Below are 17,066 nucleotides of genomic sequence, written 5' to 3' on the forward strand. Positions count from 1 at the left end.
GTACTTTAATTTATATACACGGAATACATTTTAATTTTTAAAATACACGTCTTTTTAGTCACTTTTACTTAATAAAATCATTTACCTCAATTGAAAACTTGAAATTTTGGTAAAAAGTTAATCACATTCCATTTAACATGCTACCTTACATTTTATAAAAATTCAAAGACATTTTAATAATTAAAATAAAATTATGTGATATGTTTCCACTATATTAGTTGTTTGTTTCTTCCCTGCCAAGTTATGAGAGAAATTTGTAAAGTTCATTTTTTTTTTTTTAAGAATTAAATTCATTATTATATATATAAGAATTAAAATAATTTAAATGAAAATATAACTAACTAAAAACACTTTTTTTCTTGTTTAAATTACAGATATTGCACGATTAAAGTCATTTATTAATTGAACAGAGTAGAACCCTTGAGTTGTATATATGTTCTAATCCCCTTAATTGATTCACCACCTATCTTACCATATCATTTTGTGACTTTTTTTTTTTCCTGCAAGTCCATATATTCTTTTCTCACTTCCATAAATTTTCGTATTTCTAAAAATATCCCTTTGTAATATTTCAGATTATGTAATTTAAAAGTCTTTTTTTCAAATTCGCATTTAGTTTCCAGATTACATAATTGAGAAATTTTTTTCAAATGTATTATTAATTTTTGGACTATATAACTTATAAGTCTTTTTTAGCTTTCGAATTATATAATTCAAAAGTCTTTTTTCAAATGCGTGTCTCGATTATATAATTTGGAAGCTACTTTATGAGGGTGGCACAAGAAGAATAAAAAGATATTTTCACATTTTATATGAGGTGGCAGAAGAACATATATGGAGGTGAAGAAACAGTCCACTTTTGTATATACATAGGACAGTTAAATACTTGTGCGCACAAAGAAGCATCCAGTGTAGGCTTAATATATCCTAATTCTCCAACCTTATTTATTCACCCCCACATAAAATTAAATTTTCAATTTTATCTTTAAAAAATTATAATGCATTTTAAGATTTGGAAATAGATATCAAAATATATTTTTATATCCAAAAATATATTTGTACACCTTTCATGATATATTAATATATTTCAAATTACACATTCCATGATCTATTTTTAAAATGGATATTCTAAAATAATTTTTAGAATTCACATTCTCAAATATATTCTTAGAATGTATGTATTTTTAAATCTCGAAATATACATTTAAGAATTAATACATTTTCGTAATTTTGGAATGTGTACAAAACTTCAAAATATACTATGATTATCACTCAATCTAAAATAAGGTTGTTTTATAAATCTGAACTAGGGACATTTTTTATTATATTTGACTACCCTCATGGGGTTGCAGCTTCAAACTGGGGGTGCAGAACCCAATGGCCATTCTCCTTCTCTTTGGGTCCATAGACTCCAGTCCAATCCTTGGGCCATTATCCATTTTTGGCAAGGCAGTACATTTTTCTTCCTGCACCCCCACTTGCGCAAAGACAAAAGTGTCGCTCTATAAATTGTACATTTTTTTTTATTCTGGATTATGAAATACGGTAAATTTTCGGATTGACGTTTCCGGTAAATTTTTGGATTGGCGCATCCGGTAATCTTCTGGATTGATGCTTCCGGTAGTACATGAATGATAATGTTAATCCAAAATAAAAAAAATGCAAAACATCCATAATTGAAAAAATCATTCCGGATCCGTCAATCCGTAATTCAAAATATGCATTCTGGATTCAGAAATCCATAATTGAAAAAAAAATCATTCTAGATCCACCAATCCATAATAGAAATTAGGCTTCCAGATTTTGCAATCCAGAAATCAATAATTTATGCAAACTTTGCTTCCAGAAGACCCCCTCATCCGGAATGCAACATGATTCACTTTCAGATTGATGAATCCGCAGCACACTCCCAGATCCCAAAATTGTGGGAGTCAGTTTCAGAATTTACAAAATTGTGGGGATGTAGGAAGAAAAATATAGAGGTGCAGGAAGAAACTGCCTTTTAGCAATTGTTTCCTGCACCATATTACCGAACTCAATTCCATTAGAAAAGACAAAAATACCTTTAATGTATTATTTTTTGTATTACAGATTTTCTTATCTGGAATGGACTTTTGATTTTTGTTTCCAGAATACAAAAAGCTCTTCCAGATCTATTTTGTCCAGAATGTATTATTTTCTATTTCGGATTTTCATTTCTGGAATAAAGGGTATTTTTGGAATTTGAAAATTCTGTTGGGTGAAGGTTAAAAAATGTTGGGTGTAGAAAGAATTTGCCTCATTTTTTTTCTTTTATCCTTTAGCCACCAAACTTTACCAATTATGATTGGGGAAATCTTTATTTCCCATTACAGATTGACAGTACATTGCTTGCTGGATATTTTGTGAAGGTGTATTTTGAGCCAGAAAAGAGTTGATGAAAAAAAGCATTTTAGAAGAAAGATATTTTTGCATGATTTGAGGCTTGGAGGAAGTGCAAGCACATTGTATCCAAGGAAAAACCATAAAAGCCCTATCTTAGCATCCATGTCATCACACACACTATCCATAATGAAGAGAAATGAGTGGTTCAGCACTTCAAACTGTGGCAGAAGAACTTCCAGCAAAATTACAAACACACCAAATAAATATCTCAACAACATAATCTATATTCTTTCCCTGTTAGCCTCAGAATCTTCATAGGACACTAAAAGTAGGAGTTGCAGAACAATAACAATGGCCTCAACCTCCTCCCCCACCCTCTCTATATCCTCTTCCTCCACCCTTGTTGATGCCAAGCCTCCAAGGCAATCACCAGCTTCTTCCCCACAATGTGTTACTCTTCCCACTCTTCCCCCACCACCCCTGCACTCTCACACTCGTCCTTCCAAGACTGCTGCTTTCTGTAAGTGAATTACCTAAAAAAAGCTTTCACTAAAAAGAAAACTTATATTTAGTGACAGTTTTAGTATGACGGTTATTAAAAATCATCACAATTAGTTATATAATACGACACTTACATAAGTGTTATCACATTCAAGTTTCTGTATCAGATTATAATTGAAAAGAGAAATAATTTTTACTTGAAACAATTTTAAAATTGTTTTGATCAAATCAGAGTTATAAACTTTAATCTTTCAGTATGCAGTTGTCAAATTAACATTTTTCAAACACCTTAATGTCTTATAATTTCAGTATGAGTTGTGAAGATTAATTTCTGCATGAATGTGTCATGCCCATCAGTTTGTGAATCATGGATATTTCTAGCCTTGCTTCTTCAGTGGTACTAACTTTTCAAGTTTGATTCTTTCAGGCCGCAAGATTGCTCGAAATGTTATGGGAATGGCTACCACAAGAGAGGCCCCAGCAGCAGAAGTTGCCACAACAGAGCCTGCTATTGCTGAGACGCCAGAGATTGTGAAGACTATTCAAGAAGCTGTAAGGATCATCTCAAATTATCTGATAAAAGGGTGATGATATATGTGACCTTGCTATTGTGTTTCTGATTTGACTCATTAATGTTGGCTAGTGGGAGAAAGTTGAAGATAAATATGCAGTGAGTTCATTGGCAGTGGCTGGTGTTGTTGCATTGTGGGGCTCAGCTGGAATGATCTCAGTAGGTTTCTTTTAATACAGAATTTCCATCAAATACATCATCATCAAGTGGTTTCTGAGGTAAATTATTAAGTTGTTGTAACCTAAGCAATGATATGATTATCACTTGTAACAGGCAATTGATAGGCTTCCTTTGATTCCTGGAGTTCTTGAGGTAGTAGGCATTGGCTACACTGGGGTAAGTCCATTTGTTGGATATCGCTACATTCACTAGAGATTGAGACATTTCATTTTTTATAGTGAGTGTAAATCTCACCTCATAACATAACTGGTTTCATGAGGTTGAGTTAGACTTAAAGTCCACTCTTAATAGTATCAGAGTCATTTTCGAATTTATCCTAACAAGTGTTTGTTGGGTTTATTAGACCGTTATCAGACCACCCATAATATGTTGTCCCACGCATACGAGCTGTCACTCTCGATGTGAGGAGGGTGTGTTGGAGATTCCACATCGACTAGAGATTGGAACATTTCATTCTTTATAGTGGATGCAAACCTCACCTCATAACCCAATTTTATGAGATTGAGTTAGATTTAAAGTCCACTTCTTGATACCATCAAATCAACTTTTAATTCAAAATGATATCATCAATAAGCTTTTAATTCAAAATGATATCATCAATAGTAGTTCATCTTCAATTTATCTTTCTCTGCAGTGGTTTGCTTACAAGAACCTAGTTTTCAAGCCAGACAGGTAGAGCAAATTCTGCTGATAACTTACTATAATTTGGTTGCATGAATTATAACTTGATGATCAATGTTTTATTTCCATAATTTGGTTACTGTGACAGGGAAAATTTTCTAAGAAAGGTAAAAGAAACATATAGCGAAATACTTGGGAGCAGCTAAAGCAGTGAGCATTTTGTTGAAGTTGCAGCTGTGCTTTATTTTGTCCCAGTAAGCTTCTGACCAACATACTTCATCCCATGTAATGTAATCTAGCCTCCAAATAAGTGTAATCTTTTTAATATATTCAAGAAGATATACATTTCTTCAGTTATATATATATATATATATATATATATATATATATATATATATATATATATGTGTGTGTGTTTATATCCCTTTCTGAATTTCAAGGTTAACATTTTTAGTTAATGCATGGAAACTGAATCCTTGAATTTGAAGGATACCTTATCATTTAGTCCATTTCATTTTCTGCCAGAGCTTAGTTAGGATCTTGCTAAAATAACATGTAAAACAGAGCATCAACACAATAATAATATTAGTCACTTCAAAAGTTGAAGCAAAGGGAGCACATATATAAGACCATAAAGGGAATTATTGGAAATATTTTTAATACTTTCATTATTTTCAAAAAAATATTATTATTATTTTAAATAACATATTAGATAAAAAAAAATCCAATTAAACTTAAGTGAGTTTTGGCAACTTTTTAAGCTAATACACAAGGTCAAACCCATTTTAGAACTTCTACATGTTAAAATATATAAATCTTGTTTATATGTATAAGTTGACCTAATTAACAACATAACTTGACCACCTTATTTAAAAGCAAAAAAATGTTTCTAAACAATTTGTGGAAAAAGAAATCTACAATGCTTTCCAAAATGCATAAGTATGGTCTTTTTACTATTAGATATATCTTGCTACAAAACCATTTTCATGAAAGGAAGTTCACCCTCAAACCAAAAGGTTACATATTTGATGTGATTCTTTTTTGTGAAAGTTAAGTAAAATGAAAACAATAATAATAGTTAATCATAACTAAAAAAAAAATTAAAACATAAATCTTGACATATTATGTGATTCTTTATGTTATATATGCATTGTATGTCTCTATTTTAAGTTGAATATGAGTATTCCTAGTTTTTAATAGATAAATTTATTGTTGGAGATCCCACATCGACATGAGGGCAATTTATTGTACATAAGTGGATGCAAAACTCATCTCATGAGTCGGTTTTATAAGATTTTTTTAAATTAAAAACTCATTTAATTATTAGAAAAGTATATTATTAGTAATTTGTATGACTTTCTTCTATTTTTATATTTTTTTGCATGAACTTTGAAATAAAATTGGTAAATAGTAGTACCAATGTTACTTTTATGCATTGTAAAAAATAAAAATAAAATCAAATGTTGTAAAAAATAAATTTCTTCACCCTTAAATTGTGAAATTTAATTTAATTTATTAAAAATTTAGAAGGGGTTGCTTTTGTGTATTTTTTACCTGCATTTCTATTTTTTTTTCCTGTGAGTTTTAATAAGAGGAAACAACAGTTATATACCAAATAGAAGTTCCAACATGTCCTCTTCATTGAAAAGAAAAATCAAGAGAACCTTTATGATAACATATTATTCATGGAAATCGTCTTAAGCATCTAGTTTCCCATGTTCTGCTGCAGAATTTCACTCCCCAAAATCACATTCTGCATAATATTCATTACTTGTAGAACTCCATAACCCAGTTGCCACATACACAGCATATGAATCTGACCCCACTAAACCCAGATGCTTCTGCCAATTCTATGATTTCTTGACGTGTTCTTTCTTTCCCTCCTGGGTTTTGAGTCATCATTATGAGGTCATATCCCAAAGCACTCTTAGCAGCAAGACTTGTCTCAGCCACCGTTGACACAATTGAGTCCACCACAATAACCTTTCCATCATCAGGAATCCCTTTGTAGCAGTTCTTCAAGAGCTTCACGCACTGTTCATCACTCCAATCATGAAGTACCCACTGAAATTTTTTATCCACCATGGTTATGATGTCAATTAATCGTGTGATAAACATACTATTATAAGATTAAGAAGTGAATTTTAAATCTAATTCAACCTTATAAAACCTGTTTATAAGGTGAGATTTGCACCCACTTATATAATACGAAACTATATATTATGGTGGTCTGATAACGGTTGGTTCGATAGTAGATAGTTTGATAAGTCCAACAAACAATAGTTAGTTATGTTTTGATATCATATTAAGAAATAGACTTTAAGCATAACTCAATATCATAAAACTGACTTATAAGATGGGGTTTACACCCACATATATATTATGAAATGTCTTAATCTCTAGTCGAATAGGATCACCAAACCGTTATCTATGTCCAGGCAATAGTTAAACATAAAAATTACTTTTTAAATATTACATTCTGCTACAATATTTAGATGCATATATATAACTTTGGTTGAAAAAGCTTAATAAGCAAACCCACCTTCATAAAAATGGCATCTCCTGAAGGAACGCTTTCAAACATGTCTCCTCCCACATGCTCTACACCTGCAGGACCAAAATAACTCTGAGTTTATTATTTGTTTGTCAGAAAGTAACACAGATACAAACACTGATACGACACGATATAGACACAAAAATACGTATAATTTCTAAATTGTAAAACACAAAGACACGAATCTATGTATTATATGATTATAAAATTATATAAATTGACAATAAAAATTTATGTGCACAAGTATGTTTCAGTTTCTTTTGAAACAAAAATACATTCTTCATGGCTGGTTACGTGTCCTACAAGTATTGTGTGCCAGTGTTCAATATATGTGTCCGACACGGATATATTATTTAAGAGGAATGTTCGAACCTTATAGTTCATAATTCATCATAATAAATAATCATAGATAATACCTGAAAGGAGGGGGGCATTTTCCACTACATGAGGCAAGTCAAAATTTATAGCTTGAATGTGAGGGTATTTGGATGTGATCAATTTGAGGTTGACCCCATGACCTCCACCAACATCAACCAGCCTAGTGACATGCTCAAAACCATTGTATAACTCAAGAATCCTCTTCGTAATTACAGTGGTGAGGCCTGTCATACCGTTGTTGAAAACCTCATTAAACCTGGGATCCACACGTGGATATTCGAAGGCATTCATGCCATGAGCCCTGTCGAATGCTACACCCCCTTCTAGGATTGATCCTTTCAGTTCACCCCTGAATCAAAACCCCATCACTCAATAATTCATTGCCTCAAAACAAAACGAAAAACAACAGAGAATTAAGCAAAGATTTATGTTTCAGTGAAGAGGGGTAAGAAAAAGTAACCAGCTTTTGTAGAAGATCTGGTCGAGAAGCAATTTGATGGAGGATCCCAATGATGCACCTTGAGGATCAGTAACAAAATATCTGGAAGCAGGGGAGAGGGTGTAGAACCTCTGAGGGTGTGGTTCTTGTTGAGTGATGGAGCATGATAACAGAGAATGAGTAACCAAAAGGGTAAGAAGACGATCCTGTTGGGAAAAACGGGTAATTTTCCCACTAAAACAAAACCCTAACAGAGCTACCCGACAATTAATATTGAATAAATAAAGCGGAATAATAAAAGAGATAAAGAGGAAAAAAACACACCCGAAAATTGTTAACGGAGTTCAGCCTGTTTAGCCTAATCTCTGAGCACAGCAAAAACAACTCCCTTTTATTATTATGAGAGAAGATATTACAAATTGGGATATATAACAGTGAAGGAGAAGAGTTTAATTTATAACCATCAAACCTCCTTCCCAAACAATGAACCCATCGATGTGGAACTTGGGATTAAGCCAAAATCAACAAATCTCCACCTTGGCTTAATTTCAAGTCCCACCTAAAACAAATCTTCTCAAAACATAACAAAAACAAACTTTACAGTGCTTCAAATTTGCGCCTCCGGGCGCCAACTTCAAATGTGCAAAATATTAACCAAGTCTAAACAATGTTCAAACTTGGCCCTTGTAACCACCTTGCCTTGTAGCGAACATCTTCTTTATTAGAAAATTCTTCTTTCTTTGCAAATACCCATTTGCACCCAATTGCCTTCTTACCTTTTGGTAATTGTGCCAACTTCCACGTCTTGTTCTTCTTCAAAGACTGTATCTCCTCTTCCATCGCACCTGCCCAATTACCACTCTCTGAACTCAGAATGGCTTCTGGGTAAGTGGATGGAATGTCATCAACAACTGGAAGTGCATAGGCAACCATATCCATGAAACGAGCAGGCTTCTGAATATCTCGTCTCTGTCTTCTAACTGCAATTGGCGTTGATTGCTGTTGAGATTCTTGGGTAGGAACCTCTTCCTCATCTGACTCTTCTTCTTCCATAGGAGAGTCACTTGTGGTATTTCGTGTTGGGATCACCACTGTCTGCTCAAACTCCACCTGCTTCCGAACACACTCCACTTGTTGTGGAGTACTATCAGCTCCTTCTGGATTTACCTTCTTTAACATGGCAGATTCATCAAAGGTAACATCCCTGCTGATAATCGTCTTCTTTGCCTCTAGACACCACAAACGGTATCCCTTCACTCCAGGACTAAAGCCCATGAAAAGAGCATTCTTTGCCCGTGGATCCAACTTTGATTCAATCACATGATAATATGCAATAGAACCAAAAACATGCAAAGAATCATAATCAGTTGCAGGTTTTCCAGACCATACCTCTAACGGGGTTTTTCCATCTATAGCAGATGATGGCAAACGATTGACGAGATGTTGAACGTATGTCACAGCCTCAGCCCAAAACTCTCTGCCTAACTCAGCATTAGACAACATACAACGAACTTTCTCCACAAGTATCTTGTTCACACGCTCTGACACCCCATTCTGCTGTGGTGTTTTTCTAACAGTGAAGTGCCGAACTATGCCACAATCTTGGCATACCTTCAGGAACAGATCACTCTTGTATTCTCCTCCATTGTCGGTTCGGAGAACCTTAATCTTCCTTTCTGTCTGGTTTTCAACTTCATCTTTCCACTTAAGGAAAATTTCAAGCACATCATTTTTGTTCTTCATAGTAAACACCCAAACTCTCCTGGAAAAATCATCCACAAAAGTGACAAAATAATGCCTACCTCCGATTGACGGAGTCTTGGCAGGTCCCCACACATCTGAATGCACATAATCCAGAATACCCTTGGTATTGTGAATTGCAGTGCCAAACTTCACTCTTCGTTGTTTTCCCAGAACACAATGCTCACAAAATTCAAGTTTGCAAGCCTTCGTACCTTTCAACAATCCCTGCTTGGTAAGAATTTGCAAGGATTTCTCTCCAGCATGTCCCAACCTCATATGCCACAACTTCGTTGCCTCAGCATCCTTCTTAGAGCTAGAAGTTGCTGCCGCTACTATCCCCACCACTGTACTACCTTGATAGTAATACAAATTGTTCTTCATCACGCCTTTCAACATCACCAGTGCTCCTGAAGTTGCTTTAAGAATTTCATCTCGCATCGTCACGACTAGGCCTTTAGATTCTAAAGCCCCCAATGAGATGAGATTCTTCTTCAACTTTGGCACGTACCGTACATCCCGCAAAATTCTGGTGGATCCATCATGATTCCGCAGCTTGATTGAACCTATCCCAGCTGTCTTACATGGATTATCATTACCCATGTAAACAACCCCGCCATCAAGTTCTTGAAATTCAAAGAACCAATCCCGAATGGGACACATATGATAGGTACAACCTGAATCCAATATCCACTCATCTGGGTACGATGATGCTGAAAGCGAGACAATTAAAGAGATATCTGATTCCACATCACTTTTGCATTCTGCAACATTTGCATCTTGCGGAACCTTTTCTTTCTTCTGCAGTTTTGGATAGTCTTTCTTCTAGTGTCCTTTCTCATGACAGAAAGCACACTCATCTTTGGCAACGGCTCGACCTTTAGACTCAGACATCCCTCTTCTCTCCTTTGTTTGGCTTTGCTGACGGCCTCTTGCCACCAATGCTTCTTCTGATGTCGTTGATTTGGTTTTCATCTTATCCTGCTTTCTCAATTCATGACTATATAAAGCAGAACAAACAGCATCTAACGACACATTCTCCTTCCCGTGAAGGAGCGTAGTCTCCAAATGTTCAAATTCATCAGGAAGAGATGATAACAACATCAAAGCCAAATCCTCATCCTCAAACTTCACATCTAAATTCAACAGGTCTGCTACTAATTGATTAAACATAGTGATGTGTGCATTCATAGTAGTACCTTGTTGGTAGTCAAATCGGAGCAACCTTTTCTTCATCAGGAGCTTGTTCTGACAACTCTTCTTCAGAAACTTGTCCTCCAATGCCTTCCACAGTTTGTGTGCAGAAGTCTCGTTTTTTACAGCGTACTTCTACTCTCTGGACAGGCAGGATCGAATAGTTCCGCATGCTAACCGGTTGATGATACTCCAGTCTTTCTCCTCTACCTCTTTTGGTTTCTCTCCTTCAATAGCAATATCAAGACCCTGCTGAAAAAGAGAGTCCAAGACCTCTCCTTGCCACATGCCAAAATGTCCAGTGCCATCAAATATTTCCACCGCCAATTTCAAAGTGGACACCGGGAACCTCGACCATGATGACGAGGAGCCCGACAGTCTGGATACATTCTTCGCTTCTTCTTCTTGATTTGCCATTACAAACTCAAAATATAATATTCAATATTACAAATAATTTCAAACAACCCAAGGCGAACCTTCGGCTCTTGATACCACTTGTTGGGAAAAACGGGTAATTTTCCCACTAAAACAAAACCCTAACAGAGCTACCCGACAAATAATATTGAATAAATAAAGCGGAATAATAAAAGAGATAAAGAGGAAAAAAACACACCCGAAAATTGTTAACGGAGTTCGGCCTGTTTAGCCTAATCTCCGAGCACAGCAAAAACAACTCCCTTTTATTATTATGAGAGAAGATATTACAAATTGGGATATATAACAGTGAAGGAGAAGAGTTTAATTTATAACCCTCAAACCTCCTTCCCAAACAATGAACCCATTGATGTGGGACTTGGGATTAAGCCAAAATCAACAGATCCAACATTGCAGGAGCTTCAGGGTTGTTGCTACCTATCTCAACTGCAATCTCTTTTGCACTGAGTTTGCCACCATTTTTGGCTAAGATATCAAACACCCCCAGCTCAAACAATGTCCTCAGAGCCATTGGAACCACAAACGAAACCATCTTTTCCATGCAAAACGTCAACTCATCTTCTTCTTCCCGTTTAAGATGATGCTCCTCTCTCCCATTCACAACTTCTCTACCTGTTTCCAACGTTTCTGCCATGACAGTTCAAAAACCTAACACGCAACAACACTCTATCAATTTCTTTGAAGTGCAGTTTCTAGTTCACTGGTTGATTCACCTTTATACACCTCAACTCATGCTCAAAACATATTTTTGTTGTTAGTCAAAAGTTAATAAAATATTATTAACAACTACACTTTCACAAGTTCAGATTTGCATATATGAAATTTTGTAATCTTTAAACGATGCCGAACTTCAACACACTTCACGTCCAGAGAAACACACTTCACGTCCAGAGTAACAACTTCTTCTACATGAGATAACATATTATGAATGATGAATGATCCGATAACAGTTCGATAGTAGGTGATCTGATAAACTCAACAAACACTCTTTAGTATAGTTTCGAAATGACTATATTAGAAAATAGATTTAAGTCTAACTCAACTTTATAAAATAAATTTATAAAGTAAAATTTGCACTCATATGTATTATGAAATGCTTAAATATCTAATCGAGATATATTTAAATATTAGTTTAAGTATTATTCATCCTAAATATTGTAAGATAAGTCAAGAAATATGTGTTCCTAGCTATCATTTTTCTCCATGAAGTTAACAGAAAGAGAAAAATGGAAATATACATCACTTTCGCTTGAGGCAAATTAGACCGCTATGCTGTCTTTTAGGGGAAGAACTTCAAAATGAATGGAATATTGTTGGATTGGTCCAACTTTTAGATTCTTCAATTGACTTTTATGCTTTCAACAAAATAATTTTATTATTACTATTGAAAAATTATCATAGGATTTTAGTTAGTATCTACTTTGTTTTGACTTTCATTCCTTTTTTAAAATAAATCATTGCAACTTTAATAAAAAAAATATCATTATTAAATTAATAATAACTTATTTTAGTGTCTCTGAATGTAATGGTCCTTGTGAAATACATAATAAGTCTTCTCACCCACTTCATACACATCATTTTTCAACAAAACATTCTTGATAGATTCCATTATACAAATTAAACTTTTAAGTTATTATAAAATTGGGATAGTTTTTTTTTTTAAATTTTTTAATCAGCATAAAATTGGGATAGTTAACATTACATTAGTAATTTAAATTTAATATTTTCAATTAATTAAAAAATTATACTTTATTTCCTAAAAATTGTGACTGGTTGAGATTAAACACAATTATATACTAACTTTGATTATAAAAAAAAATTACATGACTTACCCCCCATAATATATTTATATATACTTTAAAAGAATCTAACAGATTATTTTATTTTTGCAATCTTAAACAGTTGATATTAAATAAATAAATTTATTACTGTAGCTTAATTATATAAAATGATAAAAAATGTTTTTTTTTTAATTTTAAACATGCAACAAATTCTATAAATGTTTTCTTGAAATAGTTGGAATGAAAAGAGTATAATTTAAACCATCAATTTTAATTATTAAAAATTATTATAAATACGTTTTAAAATTATTTAAACTATGAATAGTTTGGATCACATAATTAAATTTAAATTTATTAATTTTTAAAATTTTAAAATAGTATAATTAAAAAAATTTAATTTTTAAATATAAATATATGTTTCAAAATTTAAATAATTACATTGAAATAGTAAATCCAAGTTTACTTATTTTAATTATTTACAAATTAAAAATTATTTTATATATTTTAAAAAAAATTATATTTTAATTATTAAAAAATATTCATACTTTCTTGAAATTTTAAACTTTTGAAAATATTATAAATGCTTTATTAAAATTCATCTTACTGAGACTAATTAAAAAAATATTTAATAATTTTAATTTAAAACATTATAAATATTTCATTGACCTTAGGACTGTTAAAAAATATTTAAGATTTTCTAAATTTAAAATATTTACAAAAAAGGTGTACAATGTTTTTGGTTCTTTCAATTTGGATCAGTTTATCTTTCAGCTTCCCAATTTTTAAAATAAATTTTTAATCTTATAATTATAAAAATGCTTCTCTTAGTTATTTTGCCCTAAATATTATTACAAATTTCAAATAATTGCAAGAAATTTATATGGAAATTTATTTCAAAGTTTACATTTTATTATCAAATATCTAGGCATATGTTTCTTTTGCTTTCAAATAATTGTTTCGATAACTTTTTACATATTAATATATTCGGATTTAGATTGAAAGATTAAAAAAGTAATTTTAAATTTTGAAGAACTAAACAAAATTTAACTCAAATTTAAGAAATTAAATATATATTTAAATCTAAAAGATATAGTTAAATGAATTATTCAAATAATTGTACAATTAGATACTTTTCAAGGTCGCGATAAATCTTATTTTCTAATTAGTTATTTTGACCATTCAATAACCAAGTCTTTTGTTTTATTGATGAATGTACTTTTTGAAAATTCTACTAAGAAAATTCAAGTGTTTCTTTTTCTATAAGAGTATGTATAAGGATATACTTTTTTTTTTATATATAATAAATGTTTCTTTAAATTTAAGGTAGATTGCCAAACAAAAAATTTAAATCTGATTTAGAACAATATTAAAAATCTTATGATATTTTGTATAATAGTACTTGGATGGAACCAAGTTTATAAGTGATTATAAAATTTATACTTACTACATCAAATAAATTTTATTGTTATATTATTATTATAACTATTATCATTATTATTATGACTATTATTATTATTATTATCAATATTATTATATTTTTTTATAATAATAATATTTTATTATTATTAATATTACTAGTAATATTAATATTATTAAAAATAATATTACTAATAATATTAATATAAATATTAAGAATAATAGTATTATTAATAATATGAATAACAATAATAATTTTTTTTATTAATATTAATGTTATTGTTATAATTATTATTAGTTTATGGATAATTACTATAAGAAAACCATGAAATAAAAATTATTTTTTAGATACCAAAATAATTAATTACAATATTAACTAAATTAGAGATTATTTTAGAAACTAAATAATTGGTAGTTAAAACATTTGTAGCTAATTAGAATAAAAAATTTATTTAGTCTTTAAAATAATATTTAATTTAGTCAGTATAGTAATTAATTATTTTTTTTTCTTTAAAATTAATTTTTATTTAATATTTTTCTTGTAGTGAATAAAGAGAATGTAACCTTATATATATAGATGTCTATAGGTAATTTTTGTATGAATATGTCATAACTCTATGTAGATAATAATTCTATATAATGCTGAATTTATTAATGATAAAAATATATAGATAATATTATACGTAATACTAAATTTATTTATGAATTTGTATATGTATGTAATAATTCTTAATTAAATTTAAAGTTTCTTAGTATAATAAAAAGTATTTTATTTCTTAACATAATAAAAGTAATAATTTGCTATTCTAAACTCTGATGTAATAATAATGATAATATATTTATTATAAAAATATGAAAATTTTTATTTTAGAGTTACGTATAAATAATCAAGATTTCATGTTTTTTTCATTAAAAGTGACGCAATAATTTCCATTAACATTTATATGTTTTCTTGAATCTTTATAGTCAAATTGTTGGTTCCGATTTGGCCACGGTTGTTAAGACTAATGCTTTACTAATATAATTTGAGCAAACACTGTTTGGTAAAGCTTTAGAATTAAAAATATTTTATAAATTAATTTATACACAAATTAATTTTAATTTATAAAAATGTCACACAAAAAAATCATTCCATACAAATCGAGACAAAAAGTAATTAGTTGTTATAATAATTAAATTAAAAATTATTTTAAAGATTAAAAAAAATTAGTATCTAAATTAATTTATATTATTATTAAATAGTTTTTAAATTGGTATCTAATTAGCTATCAATGTTTTTCTACTAAATTTAAAATCTAAATAATTGGTAATTAAAACTTTGGTAGCTAATTAGAAACCAATTTATAAATTATTTAACAATAATATAAACTAATTTTGATTTTTTTTAATTTTTAAAATAATATCTAATTTAATTATTATAATAATTTTTTTTTTTCAAAATTAATTTTTGTTTAATAATTTTATTGTGATATTTTTATTCGTTGAATTATTTATAAAACTTGTCTAAACATGCCATTTGATATATGAAACAATAATTGAATTCAAGCTTTCTTTCTACGAAAAATAAATAAATAAATAAAGTTAAAATGTTTACTTTTTGATTTACTAATCAATTTAGACCACTAGTCGTCGTAAGTATGATGGTCAAAAGTAAGATAGTCAAAAGAAGTAAGATGGTCAAATCTCAAGCCTGAAATCCTCGTAATTCAAATTTGTTTTCTTTACGCTAACTACGAAAATTGTATTATTTCAATAATATATGACTAAATATTTTTTAATGAATAGATTTTAATTTAAATTTTTTGAAAAAAATATTTTATTCTCTTTAAGTTAAACAGTATCAATTTTTATTTTTAATATCATATAATAATAATTAATTATTTACATATTAAATAAAAATTATATAATCACACAATATAATATAAAAAAAGTGTTATTTAAAAAAATATTTATATCTATTCAAATTAAATTTTAATGTATAAACTAATTAAAAAAAAAAAATTCATTTAACATGAAATAATTTTAATGTTTTTTTATTGAAAAAAATGAATAAATAAGAGATATTTCTGGGATACCTCAACCCTTATACAAAAGACTAATGTTCATCTTCCTCACACAAACAATACAAATATCATCTATTACAATTGAACTTTTAAAGGCCCTCGACTCATAAACTAGATCTCTTAATAGTTTTTGATAGACATCGTGCAAACTCGAGACTCAAGACACCAATCAAAGCTAGTTTCCTCTTCCTCCCCGCACATACAACAAATGTGACTAATCATACCTAGCTCCCTTCTCACCAAATTCACTTTAGTCACTATTTTGTCTTCCAAAATCCTCCATACTACGAGCTGTGATGATGGTTGTGCCTTTATCCTCCAAAAGCCCACAAACAAATCCTTCTCTTTCGCTTGAGCATCTTCTTTAAAAATAGTATATGCAGATACACTGTTACACTGTTATCTCACAATCCTTCCAAACCCAAGAATCCTCCTTATCCTCCCTTATCTTTTTCTCTTCAAAAAGATACATTAACCATTGTTCCTGATTCTTTTTCCATTCAAACAAGTTTCTTCTCCATTCCAACTTCCAAGACCACTCTAGATTAAGTATCATCTCCCCTACTTGCCAAAGATAAGCTTCTTTATTAGAACAAATGAAGAACATCCTCAAAAAATTGACCTTGAGAGACATATTTCCTGCCCATTTGTCCTCCTATAATCTTATCTCCCTCCCGTTCCATACCTCCCATAAAATTATCTTAAACTTATCTTTCTAACCCTCAAGAGACCAAATTTCTTTCAAGTTCCACCACCAAAAAGAATCTGATCTAAAATTCGTTTTGCACCCAAAAATCCCTCCATCCTCCATACTTAGAATCCACAAATC

General features: G+C 30.6%; 1 protein-coding gene and 1 pseudogene across 1 annotated transcript; one reads left to right on the forward strand and one right to left on the reverse strand.

Moving 5' to 3' along the window:
- Nucleotides 1-2,531: 2,531 nt before the first annotated feature.
- Nucleotides 2,532-4,619, forward strand: LOC137822083 (protein CURVATURE THYLAKOID 1B, chloroplastic-like). The gene is made up of 6 exons (XM_068626988.1): nt 2,532-2,884; nt 3,293-3,417; nt 3,509-3,595; nt 3,710-3,772; nt 4,251-4,288; nt 4,386-4,619. The coding sequence occupies exons 1-6, from the start codon at nt 2,716-2,718 to the stop codon at nt 4,441-4,443; spliced, it is 540 nt and encodes a 179-aa protein (XP_068483089.1). The 5' UTR covers nt 2,532-2,715; the 3' UTR covers nt 4,444-4,619.
- Nucleotides 4,620-5,855: 1,236 nt separating this feature from the next.
- Nucleotides 5,856-11,751, reverse strand: LOC137822084 (anthranilate N-methyltransferase-like; annotated as a pseudogene).
- Nucleotides 11,752-17,066: the final 5,315 nt, after the last annotated feature.

This window comes from Phaseolus vulgaris, chromosome 9 (genome assembly GCF_000499845.2).
Source record: "Phaseolus vulgaris cultivar G19833 chromosome 9, P. vulgaris v2.0, whole genome shotgun sequence".
Lineage (NCBI taxonomy): Eukaryota > Viridiplantae > Streptophyta > Magnoliopsida > Fabales > Fabaceae > Phaseolus > Phaseolus vulgaris.

Excerpts from the sequence above, each read along its gene's own strand:
- LOC137822083 (XM_068626988.1), top strand. The coding sequence starts at position 2,716 with ATGGCCTCAACCTCCTCCCCCACCCTCTCTATATCCTCTTCCTCCACC. Across the intron at positions 3,773-4,250 it reads TAGGCATTGGCTACACTGGG|TGGTTTGCTTACAAGAACCT; the intron begins GTAAGTCCATTT and ends CTTTCTCTGCAG. Across the intron at positions 4,289-4,385 it reads CTAGTTTTCAAGCCAGACAG|GGAAAATTTTCTAAGAAAGG; the intron begins GTAGAGCAAATT and ends TTACTGTGACAG.